This window comes from Camelus ferus, chromosome 32 (assembly GCF_009834535.1).
Source record: "Camelus ferus isolate YT-003-E chromosome 32, BCGSAC_Cfer_1.0, whole genome shotgun sequence".
In the NCBI taxonomy this organism is placed as follows: domain Eukaryota; kingdom Metazoa; phylum Chordata; class Mammalia; order Artiodactyla; family Camelidae; genus Camelus; species Camelus ferus.
The window spans coordinates 12,957,612-12,974,616 of NC_045727.1; the positions used below are offsets into that span (position 1 = coordinate 12,957,612).

The following is a 17,005-nucleotide window of genomic DNA, read 5'->3' on the forward strand; positions in this document are numbered from 1 at the left end:
AAGCGAGGGGGGGTGTTGTTGGTATCGCCCCCTCCTTCTCCTCCCCCCAGGGGTGAAAGTGCAAGAGGAAGTGCAGCCGCTGCCATCTTTCCTCCGCTCCGAACACACGGAGCCCGGGGCCGCAGCGCCGCCGCTCCGCCGCCGCCTTCGCCCGGCCCAGGAAAGGGCCAGCCCTGCCGCCGCCGCCGCCCGCCCGCTCCAGCCTTCGCTGCAGACACCGCCCGCCAGGCTCCGGGACCAGGCCCGCGCTGCCGCCCCGGTGCGCGCCCCGCCACCGCCGCCTTAGCCTTTTGTTTCCCCCCGCCCCGGCTCGCGCTTTGCAGGGGACGCAGCGCGCGCCCCCAGCGGGCCCGGGAAAAGCCGCGGCGCGCGCGCGCGCCTGCGCGACAGACCCCTCCTCCTCCCCGCGCGCGCGCCCCTCTTGGCTGCGCGCCGGCGCCGCCTGGCGGGCGGGAGGGGAGGTGGCAGGCGCGTTTGCGGGAGGGGCGCACCTCTTTGCTCGCGTACCCCCCGGAGGTAGACCGAGAAGGGAAGGCGGGCGGGCGGAGAGGAGAGAGAAGTGCACGATCCAGCAGGGGTAGGGGCAGCTATGTGGGAGGCGGTGCGCCCTGCAGTCTAGACAGTCGGATCCAGGCAGGGGGTGTGTGCGCCCCGCGCACCTGCGAGACTACAGAGCCCCGGGCCGGCACGTGTGGGTAGTGTAGAGACGTTCGCTGCGCCCCGCTTCTCGCTGCCTAGGGGAAGGGAGTGGGGCGGGCAAGTGCCGCGGCCCGGTTTGTGGGGAGGGGGCGGCGGCCATGGAGCGGGTGAACGACGCTTCCTGCGGCCCGTCGGGCTGCTACACCTACCAGGTGAGCAGGCACAGCACTGAGATGCTGCACAACCTGAACCAGCAGCGCAAAAACGGCGGGCGCTTCTGCGACGTGCTCCTGCGGGTGGGCGACGAGAGCTTCCCAGCGCACCGCGCGGTGCTGGCCGCCTGCAGCGAGTACTTTGAGTCGGTGTTCAGCGCCCAGTTGGGCGACGGCGGAGCTGCGGACGGTGGTCCTGCTGAAGTGGGGGGCGCAGCGGCGGCCCCAGGCGGCGGGGCTGGGGGCAGCCGGGAGCTGGAGATGCACACCATCAGCTCCAAGGTGTTCGGGGACATCCTGGACTTCGCCTATACTTCACGCATTGTGGTTCGCCTGGAGAGCTTCCCCGAGCTTATGACGGCCGCCAAGTTTCTGCTGATGAGGTCGGTCATTGAGATCTGCCAGGAAGTCATCAAACAGTCCAATGTGCAGATCCTGGTGCCCCCTGCCCGGGCCGACATCATGCTCTTTCGTCCCCCTGGGACCTCGGACCTGGGCTTCCCTTTGGACATGACCAATGGGGCAGCCCTGGCAGCCAACAGCAACGGCATCGCAGGCAGCATGCAGCCCGAGGAGGAAGCAGCTCGGGCGGCCGGTGCAGCCATTGCGAGCCAAGCCTCCCTGCCTGTGTTACCTGGAGTGGACCGCTTGCCCATGGTGGCCGGACCCCTGTCCCCCCAACTGCTGACTTCCCCATTCCCCAATGTGGCATCCAGTGCCCCTCCCCTGACTGGCAAGCGAGGCCGGGGCCGCCCAAGGAAGGCCAACCTGCTGGACTCAATGTTCGGGTCCCCAGGGGGCCTGAGGGAGGCAGGCATCCTTCCGTGCGGCCTGTGTGGGAAGGTGTTCACTGATGCCAACCGGCTCCGGCAGCACGAGGCCCAGCATGGTGTCACCAGCCTCCAGCTGGGCTACATCGACCTTCCTCCTCCGAGGCTGGGTGAGAATGGGCTACCCATCTCTGAGGACCCCGACGGCCCCCGAAAGAGGAGCCGGACCAGGAAGCAGGTGGCATGTGAGATCTGCGGCAAGATCTTCCGTGATGTGTACCATCTCAACCGGCACAAGCTTTCCCACTCCGGGGAGAAGCCCTATTCCTGCCCCGTGTGTGGGCTGCGTTTCAAGAGAAAAGATCGCATGTCCTACCATGTGCGGTCCCACGACGGCTCCGTGGGCAAGCCCTACATCTGCCAGAGCTGTGGGAAAGGCTTCTCCAGGTGAGGAATGGTGCCCCTCTGCCCCTGTGACTTGTCCTACTCCTCGCCAAAATCTAGGGGTGTGAGACTTGTGTGGGGGGTCACTTGACCTTGTAGGGCCATGTCAGATTTGGGGAGAGTGTTTTAGCAGCCCTGATCTTGAGACGATGTGGCTGAGAGCTACTTTCTCTTCCCTGGGGGAAGTTCTCTGGCACTAGGTGTGCCCTACTGTCTCTCTTCCTTGGGGCCTTATGGGAAGGGGCTGGATTCCTCAGGCCGCAGCCACCGGGCCTCACCATTCTTCTCCCTGGGCTCCCTTTGTGTTTCCGGCACCAGGCGAGGGGCCCCCTCTGGGGGCGGGAGGCTGGGCTCCTCCAGCGACTTTCCCCGCTTGAATGGCTGCCGGGGGAGGGACTGAAACAAGTGCATCTGGGACTCCTCCGTCTCCCCAGCACAGCATTGGCCATCCTGGGTCAGTAGACTCGGGCTTCACCCCTTACAGCCTCGGAATCGTGGGGCACCCAGAGTTTCTTCTGAATAGCGAATTCTTTGATCTGCTTTGACCTGGTGGCTCCAGAGCCTAACTGGACCCTGAGGTCCTTTTTATGTCTACTAGACAGAGAGGAAGAGGGGTGGGTGTCTTCTTAGATTCACTTTTCAGTGAGCCTGGTAAGGAACTGAAGACTTGTCTGGGAGCAGAAGGTTGATTTTCCTCTTAAGAGAATATTCAGAATAAAAGGCTGGTTTTAACTTGCCTGGGTACTGAGGACCTAGTGCTGTGCCTATGAACGTAGGGATGGAGAACTCCCTCAGAGGGGCCCCAACCAGGAACCAGTCTTACCGGTCAGGCAGCCCCTGCCCACCTGCCCTGGCGGGCATCTGGTTTACCAGCCCAGCTGGGGACTTGAGGCTTCATCCCTTGGCCTCTGGGGACTGAATTCCATCTGGGTGGCATTCATTGGCTGCTGTGGCGGGAGAGGCTGGGGGAGGGGAAGACTGAGTTTCTAAGGGGCTTTAGTCTGGACAATGAATCACCCATACCCCCTCCCGGAAAGGCTACCGCAGGGCAACCCGGTCTCATTCTAAAGCCACCTCCTCCAGTCCTAGGAATCATTGAGTTTAAGGGGGGCGGGGGAAGGTGGGTAGGGAGGGTCAGAGACAAATGCTCACTTCCCTCCCCTTCTAGAGAAAACCAGGGCAGAGAGGCCTGGGCCTGAGGAGCCAGAGCTGGGTGGTGACTCTTTGTCATACTGGGGTAGGGGAGAGCCCTCTCCAGCAGTGTGGAGGGTGGGGGCTCCGGCCAGGTTTGTAGCCCCATTTCCTGAGGTCTTGTTTTAAAGTCTCTCTTGGTTCTCTTTTCCAGGCCCGATCACTTGAATGGACATATCAAGCAGGTGCACACTTCTGAGCGGCCTCACAAGTGTCAGGTAGGGGCCGGGCCAGGGCAGAGATGGGCTGAAAGAGATGCTGCTGTTCTCACAGCCGTGGCCATGAGCCAGCTGATGTGTGTGCAGGGCCGGCTGGCTGACCACCGCTTTGCACACCTCCCCCTCTGTCCCTCCAGCCTCCGTCTGCTCTCCTCCTTTGTTCTTCCCCCTGCCGCCCCCCTCACTGCTGATGTCCCTTCCTTCCTGGTCGCTGGGTGTTGGTCCCCACCCCGTCTCTGTCTTTGCTCTGTTGCTTGGCTTTCCTCTCCTGGCGTTTGCCAGCTCCTTGGATGGTGGGCCACATTGCACAAGTGTCATCCTGGGGGCACTGGCACCCCACCGGGCCCGGCTTTGGGTTCCCAGCAATTTGCAGGGGTCATCGTGGAGGTGGGAAGGGTTTCTGAAGGGCTCCTGGTGGTCCAGCCAGCAACTCTTCCCCTTGTCTGCCTGGCAGCCTGACCCAGCTTGGGGCACCAGGTGGCGGGGGCGGGGGCGGGTGGTCTCATCTCTGAGCACTGGCACCTGCTGAGCCCATCCCAGCCACATGTGCACATGGCCAAGGGCTTCTGAAAAGTGCGGAGTGAGGTGGTTTCCTGTCCTTGAGAGCTTTGTGTAGCAGTAGGTAGGGGAGGCCCGGCGAGATTCTCACCCTTAGTTGGTCTGCCTAAACAGTATCTGGGGGCCCTTTGGTGCCCAGAAAGTTGAGCTTCCTCTCCTGGCCACTGAGCGTTCCTGTGTGGGTGGAAAACATGCCTCTGTCTTGTCCTTGGTGGTCCCCACTTCCCCGGGCCAAGTTCCCGCCATCTGAGGGGGAGACAGAGTTGTGGGGTGATTACTGCAGCCTATGGTAGGGGGACCTACTTCTCTTATCCTGTTGGTGGCAAGGAGGGAGGGTTGGGGAGACCTATAGGGAGGGATGGACGTGCCATAGGTGGGGCAGAGGCCCCCAGAGGCCAGGTGCGGCCAGTCTTCCCAGACAGCCATGCTGGGTGGCTTCCCCCAGGATGGCGACCCAGGGGAAGGCCTCCCTGTGCCTCGCTGCCTTCTATCTGTCTGTCTCTGACTCTCTCATCATGGAGCACATCCCGACTCTCCCACGGTCTGAGCAGCCCAGGGTCTGAGCAGGCCGGCAGAGTAGGAGGAGCCCAGAGGGCAGTGGGGGCATGCCCGGCGGCCGGGGGGTAACCTGCACTCTCTGCCCTTTTTCCAGGTGTGGGTTGGGAGCAGCAGCGGCCTGCCGCCCCTGGAATCTCTTCCTAGCGACCTGCCAGCATGGGACTTTGCCCAGCCTGCTTTGTGGAGGTCGTCCCATTCGGTTCCTGACACCGCCTTTTCCCTTTCTCTAAAAAAATCCTTCCCAGCCCTTGAAAACCTGGGCCCCGCACCCTCCAGCAACACTCTCTTCTGCCCAGCTCCGCCAGGATACCTGAGGCAGGGCTGGACCGGCCCAGAGGGCAGCCGGGCCTTTACGCAGTGGCCTGTAGGCTAGCCAGGGCCTCCCTGAGTGGGTTTTCCATGGAGGGGAATGGTGGCAATGGCGGCGGGCTGAGACCCCTGCTCTGGGGAGAGGTCAGCAGGGTGGCCTACCCACCATGCCCAGCTCCTCCCTGGGTGACATGGACTCTTTTCCAGCTCAGGGTCCCCCCACAGCCTCCATGTTTCTTTCTGGGCTCTCTTGCCTCACTTTCCCCCTTTAGTCGATGGTACCTTCGGTGTCTCCTTGCCTGGAGGTGGGTGCTTTCCTGGGAACTAACCTCCAGCTTAATGCTTCCCCTCCCCTGCCACCTTCTTCCATCCCACTCAGATGGCTCCTGCTTTCACTTCTGGCTAGTGAATTAGACTTTTGTGGTTTTGAGGTTTAGTAGCAGGTCTGCTCAGGAACTAGACTAACCAGTAGCTTCATATCGGGTCACCCCCGTGTATGGTTTTGGGGGCTGATAAAGCAGATGTAGGCCCCCTGCCCCGATCCTGGGGTTGTACCCTTTAGCCCCTGCAGGCTCCGCAGGGATAACAGGTGATGATAAAATTTTTCATTCTAACATTTGAGGCTTTGTGTGTTTTGTCCTTGGTCTGTGTCATAACACTGGCATCACTGTCCCCCAGTGTACGCACCCGCTCCTGCCCTGCCCCTCCGACACACTCTCACAGACCTGCAGGCCCTGCCTCCAGCCCCACAGCTGAATTCCCCTACCAACGAGCCAACAGGTGAAGATATGCTGGCTCTTGGGCGCCAGGCTGGCCAGCCAGGGGTGCCGGGCTTGGCTGAACAGCAGGGGCATCTGTTTTGCATGATGTGTACTCTGGAAGCATCAGAGGGGACGGGACGGCTCTCTGGGAGTTGGTTCCTTGGGCCTCCAGCAGAGCTGGGTCTCAGTCCCTCCTGACGCCACAGAGGACAGAAGGGGCTGGTTACAGAGACTGAGGCCACAGCTGGAGGGAAAAGGTCACCCGAATTTCGGGGCATGGAGGCCCAGGCTGGGCAGTGACACACAAGTCTCCTTGGGGCTTGGTCTGAGTGTCCTTAAAGGGCCCAGTTGCCCTAGTGCTGCTGGATCTGTGGTGCTGTGGGCTGGGACATCTCCCCCACATGGAGTTCAGCCTTAAGGCAAGAGGCTGGAATGGCTCAGAGATCTCCCACCGCTGCCAGTGGCCCCACTTCCCGGGGGCTAGCTGGGGTGGTTTGGGCTGAAGGGATAGCTCACTAGAGAAGGAAGGAATTGAAGTGGGAATAAGGAAACCGACACACCCTCAGGAAGAAGGTGGCCAGCAAGGCCCATGGCGCTGGATCCCCATCATTGCCCTTAGACTTTTCCAGGGCTGTGGAAAAGGCTGCCAGACTCAAAGGCCACCTAGGGTGGGGCGTGCACTGGTGTCCCTGGTATCATTTAGGCCCCATTCCTGCGCTGCTCCACCCTTGGGAAGAAAAGCATGAGGAAGCCCGGACAGGGAGAAACTGGCTGGGAGGGAAGGGAACATGACTGGTTGAGTGGTGACGAACAGAGGTGACCTGAGCCCGGGTGGTGGGGCTGGGGCCGGCAGGTATGCCTCCAGCAAGAGCGGGCGGCCTCAGCCCAAGGCTAGGGGTGAGGCGGTCTTCCCAGCAGCCCAGCCATCAGCAGGCTACCGCAGGCTGCCCTCTTCCCCTTGGGGCCCCTCTGTCTTCTCTGGCCTCCAGGATGGGAAGTGCCTTTCTCTTGCGTGGCCCTGGCATGGAGGCTCTGGGTGTCCCATCCGTGGAGGTCTGTCTCTCCCTCAGCCTTCCTCTCCTTCCTCTCCTGGGTCAGGTGACCAGGCTCCTGATGTTCTCTGTTGTCTGAACTTCTGGCGGGGCTAGACTCGGACGCGGACACTGTCACAATTCCTCCAGGAAACCTTGGGGACTCCAGCCACAGAGGGTCAGCCCTGGCACAGAGAAGGCAACCACCTCTTCAGCTTGGCTTTGTAATACAGTCAAACTTTTTGTTGAGTTTGTGGGGTTTTTTTTCCCCAGTAGCAGATTTACATTCCTAATTATGTTTGCTCAGGCTAAAGTTAGCTTTCATTCCTTGAGAGAGAATCAGTGGAGGATGGGGTTGGGCAGCTCAGCCTGGTCTGAGATTTTAATTTTGCTTAGCTAATCCCCTAAATGGATAATCCACTTGTGGATAACTGAGGTCTGGCTGTCGGTTATCTTGAGGTAGCAAAGTATGAAAGGCAGAACTTTAAAGGACACACCCCAAAAGAAGGTTGGCAAGAGAAACAATGCATCTCTTTCACATTCCCTCTAGTGGCGCCCTCTCCAGGGACCGCGGAAGATGGAATCCTGGATGCGTGCTTTCAGCTGCATTTTCTTAGCCCTGGTCCACGGTTGGTTCCTTTGAGTTCTGCGGCGTGGCCCACACTGCTTCTCATCATTGGAAGGGTGGTCCTCGGGTCACTGTCTGGCAAAGCCGGCTCTTGTCCCCAGATAAATCAACAGGTGCACCTCTCTCCCCGAGGTGTTCACAGCATCCCTTACTCTGGTTTACAGTCTGGTAGGCTGGATGGAAGAATCAATTTCCCCTACACTGCGGCCTGTGAGTGGGTCACAAAGTCCCTAACTGTGGTGGGGCCCAGCTGTGGCAATGAGACCAAGCACTCATGATGCTGTCTGAGTCCCTTAAGTGCCTCAAGTTTCCCTGCACAAGTTCTGTCACCTCCCTCCATGAGGACAGCCCTGGCTACTGAGTGCACTGTTACAGACTATCAGCACCTTTCAGAAGCTGCCTCTACTGAGGCTGGGGGTGGTAAGAATGCAGGCTCGGGGGCCGGTTCTCAGGCCAGCTGCCCCATATCCTCTCAGGCCCCCGTCTGCCCAGCCTTAGACCAGGGAGCCGGGCGGATCGGCAGGGAGCCAGCCTGGCAGTGGCCGGGTGTGCAGATGGCTGCTTTCTCTAGTAACTCAGTTGTGTGCTTTGTGCGTGTCACTCTCCAAACTTAGCTTCCTCGTTTGTCAATCAATAAATTCAGGATATAAAACAGATAAAAGCAGTACAGTTGACCCTGGAACAACGCGGGGTTAGGGGTGCTGACCCTCTGGGCAGTCAAAAGTCTGCATATAACTTACAGTCGGCCCCGTGTGTGCACCATTCCTCCACAGCATGGTTCTGCAGCGAGAGTTCAACCGGCCTTGGATCGTGTACGCCGTAGTGTCTCCTATTGAAAAACATCCCATGGATAAGTGGACCCGAGCAGTTCAAATCTGTGCTGAGGGTCAGCTGTATCTCATTAGTATAAATTGTTCTGTTCAGATGTGTAATGTTAACTTAAAAGATAATGACTGAGAGCAGTGAGGCCAGTCCTGATGCAGACACCTGGGATGCGACAGCAGCTGGGGCATCTTCTGCCCCCACAGCATCGCATGCCTTTGTTTCTTGTTTTGATTGTACAGTGAGGCAACAGATAAACATTTGTACATGGTGACAGTGTTCAGATGCTTACCTTGAGGCCTCAGGATCTCTGGCTTTGTTTCCGTTAGACAGCCCATGGGAGTACCTCCGTTCCGGCCAGTTAACAGGGTGGTGGGTCTTCAGCGGGTGAACGTTCGATCTGTAATGCACTTGAAGGTGAACGCTGCTTTCTCTTGTGGCTCTGAAACAGTAAACACACACAGAGGAAAAAAAATGGGTCAGCCTTGACTAGAACTCCTGAAACTCCTCCATGGAGCCAGAATAGCTTGAAAGTCACAAGCTTCACCTCTCGTAAAGACTTAAAGTCCTGTGACCTCGAAGGCTGGGGTGGCTGGCTGTGCGGGCCGGGTCCTAGAGAGGGATGTTGGGGGAAATTGGGGACTGAGACCAAGTTGGGACGGGAGACTGCCTTCTCAGGGCGCGGGTGCTGAACTCCAGCTCCTGAGCTGTCCTGCCTGGCACCTGGCCAGTTCTCCGGGGGGAGCGGGTGGTGAGACACGCTGGGAAGATGAGCTGCATGTGACGCGGGGGGGCACCTGGGCGGGGCAGGGCGGTCCCCACCTTGTTGCTACCAGACGTTGCTACCAAGTTAACGTCTCCCAGGGCCCCTGGAGCCTCCTGCCCTCATTCTCCGCTTAGTTTCACACGTGCACAGTCGACACCATCGTTTCATGGGCTGCTTTTTCAATACAAATGCACATGGCTATTACGAAGAGTAATCTCTGTGCTTTGTCCTGCCTTTCCTTTCCATTTCCCTGTGGCTATGACTAAAGCCACTTTTGAAGAAAGTGAATAAATTGAATTCTTTGTGTAAAGCAAGCAGGGGAGACCCAGGGTGGAGAAGGTGAAGACTGTTCTGTTTACGTGCCAGTAGCTCTTCTGCACACTCACTCACAGCCAGAGCAGCTGAAATCCATTCTGAAATGTTTTAAGCGCGGAAACACCTAGGAACGGGCACGTGGGAGCCACTGGGAACCTGTAATCCCCACTCGGGTCCCAGGAGGAAGGTCCTGGGGAGTAAGATGGGGAGAAAGCTGGGGCCACAGTGTAGAGTCCTCTTTACACAGGGAGTCCACGTGTTGGCCAGAAGCGGCTTTGGTTCATGGTGTATGTGGTGGGGCGTCAGGTGTAGATGCTAGGTTTTTCCTCACCCCGTGTTCCCTTCTGCCCTCAGACCTGCAATGCTTCTTTTGCCACCCGAGACCGTCTGCGATCCCACCTGGCCTGTCACGAAGACAAGGTGCCCTGCCAGGTGTGCGGGAAGTACCTGCGGGCAGCGTACATGGCGGACCACCTGAAGAAGCACAGTGAGGGGCCCAGCAACTTTTGCAGCATCTGTAACCGAGGTAACCTCCCTGCCACTCCCGCACGTCCAGGGGATGGGCCTGAGCTTGTGTGGGAGGCCAGGGGGTGTCTGACCACCCTGCCTCAGACCCCACTCTTTGTATGGCCAGCCCTCCCTCCCCACTGAACGATAAACACCTTCATCCTGCAGCTAGCTGTGTGTCACCCCTTCCTTCCCAAGAAACTGGGGGTGCTTGGAATGGGAGATCCACAGGTGGGAACAAAAGAGTGTTGTTCCCAGACTTGGGCCCACGACACACCTGCTGCCCGGGTGGCAGGATGGATGCACTGAACTGCCGAGGTTGGCAGGAGTCATTAGGCCCCCAAAGGTGGTAGGAAAAGGGGTCCTGCTTGAGAGCTGTTGCTGCCTGGCTCACCGGCATGTGGAAGTCAGCAGCCAGGGAAGGAGGTTGAGTCTGGAGATGGACAAGGGCTGAGACTTTCTAGCACAGATGCTCGGAAGAGCCCAGACCGACCCATGGCCCTGAGGAGAGCGGGAAGTGGCAGGTGCTCGGAGCAGGGCAGCGTGCTCGTGGCCAAGGTCAGCCTAGGTGGCATCTGGCTGCATGGCCCCAGTGTTGTGTTGGATGAAGTCAGGCCTGTTCCTGAGCTTCTGCAGGGCTAGTTGGCTGCCGGAAGGGCTGAGATCCTTGTTTTGTGAGCTCAGTGTCAGTGAAGGAGGCTTGTGACAGAGGTCGGGGGCAGCGGTCTGGTGGGCATGAGGACGCTTCTGCACGGTGCGCTTGCTTTGGCCAGGCCGGGACGTGGCTGGGAAGTCCTGTCTCCTGAGACAGTCTTGTCCCAGTGCTTCTGGAAGTCTTGGGTGTGGCTTAGTGGATTGGGCGCTGAACCAGGAGGCGGGGGAACAAGGGTTTAGCTGGCCCCTCCCACCTCACCCTGCGATGTGACCTGAGCCCCCCACCTTCCCCTCTCTAAGCTTCAGTCTCTCCATCTCTACGGGGTTGAGAACACCCCGTCTGCCCACCTCACAGGGCTGCTGTGGGTACCTGGGGGCACAGGTAGGTGAAGGTTCTCTGAACCCCTCGAGGGGCAGCGCACTTGGGACATCCTCCTTGTACTCAGTAATGGTTAGCAAAGACACAGCTCGCTGACACTGGTTTGAAGCAGGCACAAGCCCCTGCAGCCTTTTGCTGGCATCTTTGAGTCCCATGCTGTCTCCACATGCTCTGCGGTCACTGGTGGAGGGAGACGGCTAAGGAGCTGGGTGTTCCTGGTGCCCTGAGCTGGTCCCACCCCAGACTGCACACCTGGGGTTTGCCTTGAAGTCCCCTGGATGTCGATGCTTGTACCACTGGGAGACCTGCTGTGAAAGCAGGGAGGTGGTCCTAAAAGCTGCTTAAGCATCTGTCCTGTTTCCTGACACATCAGAAGAGCCATTTCTGGCAGGAGCTCCCCCAAGAGCTGGCAGTGGAGCTGTGCGTGGAGGGAGTGATCAGGCTGTGGTTTTCCATCCCGACTGTGGCGGCCCCATCTCTGGGAAAAGATGGTTCCTTGTCTTGCTTCATCCTAACCTGGCTTCCTGACAGCGCCCCAAAGAGCTCTGAACCTGCCACAGCATGTCGTCAGCGGGCTGTCAGTCAGGTTCTCGAGGTTGAAGTTCTCAGCCTGATAATTGGGGTCCGAGGCCAGAGGCGGGAAACCAGTGAGAATGGAGGAGGACGTCCAAGAGATGAAGCCTGGATTACAGGGCAAGGGTGGGGGAGGGCTGGATGGGGGACCCAGGGCCACAGCCCCCAGGGGCCCCACTCAGGAGGAGAGAAGAGCTGAGAGCAGCAGGGAATGGCCGGGAACGGCGACCCAGTTAGGAGGCAGCTGACGCGGCAAAGCTGACGGCTGTCATGCATCAGGACTTATTTTCCCCGGACAGTGGCCACAGGCTCCACGGCCGGGGTGGGGGGCCGGGGGAGTAAAACCAGAGCCCAGCTTTTCTCGGGGAAGCCGAGACTGGATCTGGATTGTCAGAGGAGGAAGTCCTGCTCCTCCAAGAAGACAGAAGAGGACTCCAGTCCATCCCCGCTGGGTACTTGGAAGGAAGAGAAAACAATTTTGGTCTTCATCAGGAGAGAAGGAGCAGGATTCTGCCTCTGGACTCATTTCTTGGGCAGAAACAGGAAGAGACTCCTCCCCGGCCCCCACCCCCGCCCCTCCAAAAAGAGGAAGGCAGCTTTTCCAGGATAAGGTCACAGAAGAGATTGAGACACTGGAATCAGAACGCAGAGAGCTCTGGGCCGCCCTGTGCCCTGCCCGCCACCAAGGCTGTGCACACAGGAGGAGCTGCAGGACTAAAAGGGTGTTCTTCTCTCCACGAGGCTTCAAGCAAAGGGTACTGTCAGCCAGATGATCAAGGCTGGATCAGGTGAATTTCCAAGTGCCCTCTGAGATCCTTCAGTCCCCGCAGTTCTTAAGCAATCACCATAATCACTTCCACACCTGCCTCCTTCCAGCCATGCAGGCAGCTCTTGCCTGTGAAGAACGGGAGGGGATGCAGCCTGCTGCCCGGCGCCACGCCGGGGGCAGGTGACTTTGTCGTTATCCCAGAGACATATCGGGACATGGGCCACACCATCTGGAGAGATCGTTTGCAGTGGGAGGAGTGTGACGGCTGCAAAAGCCTGTTCCCTCACTTTCAGGCTGTAGGAAATTAGTTGAGCTCAACAGTGGCAAGAACCTGGTAATCACCACGGTTTTTCTTTCTTTTTCAGTTTCTGTAGTGGGGTCTTTGTACGTGTGCGTATGTACTGGTAGGAGGCAGAGGGAGAGCTCACTGGGAGTCTGCCCTTGACAGAGGGACAACATTTGGACTCATGTCATTGCTTAGGAGGTGGAGGAAGGCTTCTCTCCAGCCAGAGGCGAGCACACCAGTTGTCACCAAGGCCAGTCGTGGATGCACAGCCGGCTGTCCCCTGGACTGAGCCGACACAAGCCTACTTAGTGTCTCCCTCCAGCGTAGCATGGCCCCACCAAGGTGTGGACAAGGAGGAAGCAGTCCCTGACCCCTGCACAGGCGTGCTTCTGGAGAGCAAATGATAGTACACGGGACAAAAAAGCACAGCAGAGGAGCAGTCGCCTCCTGCTGATAAATTCTCCATCTTTGGAGCGTGAGACAGGGTGGCTTGTCGGCGGTGGTGGAGTCGTGTGTGTGTTCCGCGGCCCCGTCACCCCGCTGCCTGTGTCAGGCTGCCTCTTTGGTTCTCAGTGAATCAGCGGTGAACCAGCAGGTGAGTTCAGAATCCCAGCCAAGTGTGTCTGGCTTCCGAGATGTGTTCTCCTCAGAAACTCAGCTTCTGTTTTATCCCAGAACTTGGCTGCTGAGCTGCTCTGTTTAAATTCTGGGCTGGAGATGGCAGCTGTGGACCCACGCCTGCCACCCGCCATGTGGTTTCGCTATAGATAGTAAGTTATCTGCCGCTGGGGCAACGTCAGGGGGGACCCCGCCACGTGGTCCCCAGACTGCATTTCAGGAAAATGCAGTGAGTTTTCGCTGAGCATCTGCTGTATTCCCCCGGCACAGCTCTTCCCACGAGGAGTAAGCGTAATAGTCCCCTTCTTTCTTGTCCCTTTTGACTGCAGTGGCCCTGCCCTGGTGCACCATGGAGAGGGATTCAGACAACTTCAGAGGCTCCATGAGGGATTAAAAAACAAAAACAAAGTTCCCTCCTAAAGTGGTATCACCCTATCGGTCAGAAAGTCCGGATGTCTTTCTTATGCTGGTTTCCAGGACCACAGTACCATCCACGGGGCAGGGCTGAGGTCCTCTGTCCCGTGAGCCTCGTCTACTCCTTCCTGACTGCAGCCTCCCTTGTAGGAATGTTTATATGGGACCCTCTGAAGCCAGGCTGTCCCAAGCTCGGCCCCAGGCAGACCACTCGGTCACAGAAGGACGACGCGCTTTACCAGGCAGGACAGGACACCAGCATCTGGTCCAGGCGGGTCTTCTTTCTTGGGAAAGGAAGGAAAATTCACCCAGTCCCCCATTTCCCTCCAGCACCGCTGACCGCTATTCTCAGGGGAGAGTCTGTCAAATAAGATTCCCACAGGTCAGCCCCCGGCTACTAGCAGCTGCCTCTCTGATCCACCAGCCTGGCAGGGAGATACAGGACTGTAAATGGTGATAATGAAGCCTGTTGCAGAAGCCCAAGGGGGGTTTCCAGGGCCAGGACCAAAGCTCAGGGACCGTTAGAGAGGCTGCCTGGTGGGGAAGAACCACATGGTGGCATGTGGTCCTGGGCCTGGAGTCTAGGCTCTACTGTGTGGCAGCTGCACACGTGGCCGTGAGGTCCAGAGTGACACACGGGATGCGTGGGGCCCTGGCACACTTTAGTCACTCACTGGAGGTGGGCTTTATTTTTTTAATTGTTGTTCATTTTTTTAATTGAAGTAGCATTGGTTTACAATATGGTGTTAACTTCTGGTGTACAGCATGGTGATTCAGTTACACATATATATATTCCTTTCCTGTTTTCATTATAGGCCATGATAAGATGTTGAATGCAGCTCCCCGTGCTATTACAGTAGGACCTTGTTTATGTGGTTTCGTGAAGATTTTCCTTGTAGTTACAGTTGTACAAGGGCTCCTGCCAATGTTGCGAGGGATTCTGTGAGAACTGATCCACCTGTAGGTGTACTTTTGATGTATTCATGGGAGAGGGTGAGCTCCGCGTCCTCTTGTTCCGCCATCTTGAAGCCCTTCTTGAAGGTGGACTTTATTAGAGTTCCAGCAGCATTGCAAAGGCCAGGCCAATTCAGATATTTAAAAAATAAGTCTTGTGCAGACATTACAAAGTATTCTGCAGCCTCCAGCCCATCAGCGGTGGCTCCTACCGTTACACTGTGGCTGTAACTTAACAAGGGAATGAAAGTGACTGAAGCTGGGTCAACCACATGTGGAGCGAGTTAAACGGACACCATCAGGGTCCTAGTGCCCCAGGTGGGCCTGACGCCCAAAAGCTGTGAAGGCTCTCGGATCCTTGACTATGGTCGAGATTTGATGTCACAGCTCCTTCCTGTGAAACCCAAGGGGACATCCTTTGACGGGCCCACCTGGTTCCATATCCTCGGACTCGTGGCTGGTGCGGAAGTTGGCCCGAGATGTGCTCATCCTGGCCTAGGGTATCTGGCAGCTCAAACTGACCGGAGCATCTGGGCTGGGCTGGGGCAACTCCAGGATGGCCGGATTGCCCCTCCCCTAGAATAAAGGCAACGGTGCCCCCTGCTTCTTCTTCCTTAAGTGAAGCTGATGGATCCTCCAGAACCAACCAGAAAGTCCACCGTGAATAAGAGATGACTGCACCCCTTTAACATAACTTCCTATTTTCACTCTTCTTCAAAAGGTCTAAGCAGTTACTAAATCCAGTTATTCTGACCGTGAGGAAGTTAGCAAAACAGAAGGTGCCCTGACAGATAGAAGAAGGGGGCTCCCAGAGGCGTGTCTCTGGGAATCTGTCCTGCCTCCGTCCGGTTTCTTGTGCAGGCGATTTACCTTCACAAGTGTTGGTGGGCGTCCTGCTCCTGGAGTCCACGGCCGCCCTGGAACCCTGTGTATTTTCCCGGCTACATTTCTAGCCATGGTCCCTGCAGCTGGTCTGGGGCTGTGGGACGTCCGCTCAAACCACTTGTAATCAAGGCACCAAGCAAGCCTAGAGGCATTTGGCCTCTGGCCCTGGCAGGATCGCAGGACATCCCTCCAGCCTTGCAGAGCGGGCTCTGCAGAGAAGCCGACTCGTGGACAGTGCCACCCTCCCTCCTGAGCCAGGGGGCTCCTGTGGTTGCAGCGTTTTTGAGCCAAGGAGGGGCCCCTTCTAGGAATGCTAGCCAGTGCGGCCAGAGGAGAGGCATGGGGGAAGCAGAGAGGTATCTGTGTGCTGGCCGCGGGATCTCATCTCCTTTTGTCTTGTTTAGGTTTCTCCTCTGCCTCCTACTTAAAGGTCCATGTTAAAACCCACCACGGTGTTCCCCTTCCCCAGGTCTCCAGGCACCAGGAGCCCATCCCGAATGGGGGAGCAGCGTTCCACTGCGCCAGGACCTATGGCAACAAAGGCAAGCGACCCCTTGCTCTGCACTTTGCTTCTCTGCGCAGACTGTGGCGTGGGGGCGCTGGGCCGGGCGTGGGGAGGCGGGAAGGCTGCCGGCTTGCTGGCTGCCTCGAGGAGGCTCGAGATCTGAGTGGCAGTGGCCTCCAGGACAGAAGTCACAGTAGGTCCCTCACTCCAGGGCACTGCCAAGATCCAGCCCCCGCCTCCTCTTCCCCAGCCCTCCTCCCTGGCTCCTGGCCTGCCCTCGCCGTCTGGAGCCCTGCAGGGATGTCCCAGGCCCAGGGCAGAAGAGAGCCCTGCATGACGAGTCTCTGGGCCTGTCCATTGCCTGTGGCCCATTAAGGATGGCGTGGAGCTGCGGCTGGATGCTTTCTTCTCCTCTGACCCTGGGTGAGGGGAGCCAAGGGCCGGCTTCCCCCTCCAGCGGGGCGATTGGTTGCTGTGCGCAGCCCTGTCCAGAGAGCCTCTGGCTGCATTTGTGAGATGCATGGCGCTGCCTCTGAGTTGGTTGACGTCGCGCTCCCTAGGCCCCACCTCCAGGTGTTGATTCAGGTTGTTCTGTGGTATTTCAAGTGGTTGTCGCCTCGGGGATGGCACCAGGGGCCAGCAGGCGGCAGAGATGGCATGCTCCACGCTCCCATCACAGACTCCCTTCCCGCCCAGCATGGCTCTCTGACCCCAGGCAGGAAGCTGCTCTCGGTGGAGGACTCACGTGGGCTGGGCAAGGCCGATCAGCGAGGACTGTCTTGAGGTTCCTCTTGTCCTGGGACCTGCATAGGGACAGCAGCTGATGGAGTTGTTCAGTTCCTTTGGAGGTCTGTGTTTTGGCCGCTTGGCCTGGAAGGACTCCGGCAGGCGGAGGCTGTGAGGGCAGGGCCTGTGTTTGCAGCACTGGGGAAAGGACTGGCTCTGGCTCAGCCGTCGATGGGGTCTGCTGGGTTGAGGAGCTGGCGGCTCTGGTTCTGCTGTGCTAGGGTGCAGCCGGTCTGGTGCAGAGATGAGGCCACTGACATACCTGCTCCTGTCATCATGGCAGCTGTCTGACCCGCAGAGGTGCCCAAGGGAGCACCTAGGAGTTGGGGGTCTCTGGGTTGTCCTGGGCAGAAGCAGTGGAGGTCCCCCCTCCAGACCGTCTCCTTGACGCAGGCCGACATGGTGGTGAGCGGTACTTGTGTGCCTGCATGCAGCGTCCTCAGCTGGGGAGGC

General features: G+C 58.4%; 1 protein-coding gene and 1 long non-coding RNA gene across 7 annotated transcripts in view; one reads left to right on the plus strand and one right to left on the minus strand.

Annotated features, from left to right (window-relative positions):
• PATZ1 (POZ/BTB and AT hook containing zinc finger 1) overlaps positions 1-17,005 on the plus strand; it is an 18,694-nt gene continuing 1,689 nt past the window's right edge. Inside the window, exons 1-4 of one of the 6 annotated variants that reach the window (XM_032471525.1) lie at positions 1-2,068; positions 3,411-3,474; positions 9,577-9,748; positions 15,666-15,803. In XM_032471525.1, coding sequence (XP_032327416.1) covers positions 798-2,068; positions 3,411-3,474; positions 9,577-9,748; positions 15,666-15,803 — 1,645 coding nt within the window. In that variant the 5' untranslated portion in view covers positions 1-797. Of the gene's footprint in view, positions 2,069-3,410; positions 3,475-4,684; positions 5,519-9,576; positions 9,749-15,665; positions 15,804-17,005 lie in introns of those variants that run through there. The other 5 variants (XM_032471524.1, XM_032471529.1, XM_032471528.1 and 2 more) reach the window with 5 other exon arrangements.
• LOC116660924 overlaps positions 8,017-17,005 on the minus strand; it is a 25,206-nt gene continuing 16,217 nt past the window's right edge. Inside the window, exon 3 of the long non-coding RNA XR_004316587.1 lies at positions 8,017-8,583. This is a non-coding gene — a long non-coding RNA (uncharacterized LOC116660924). The remainder of the gene's footprint in view (positions 8,584-17,005) is intronic.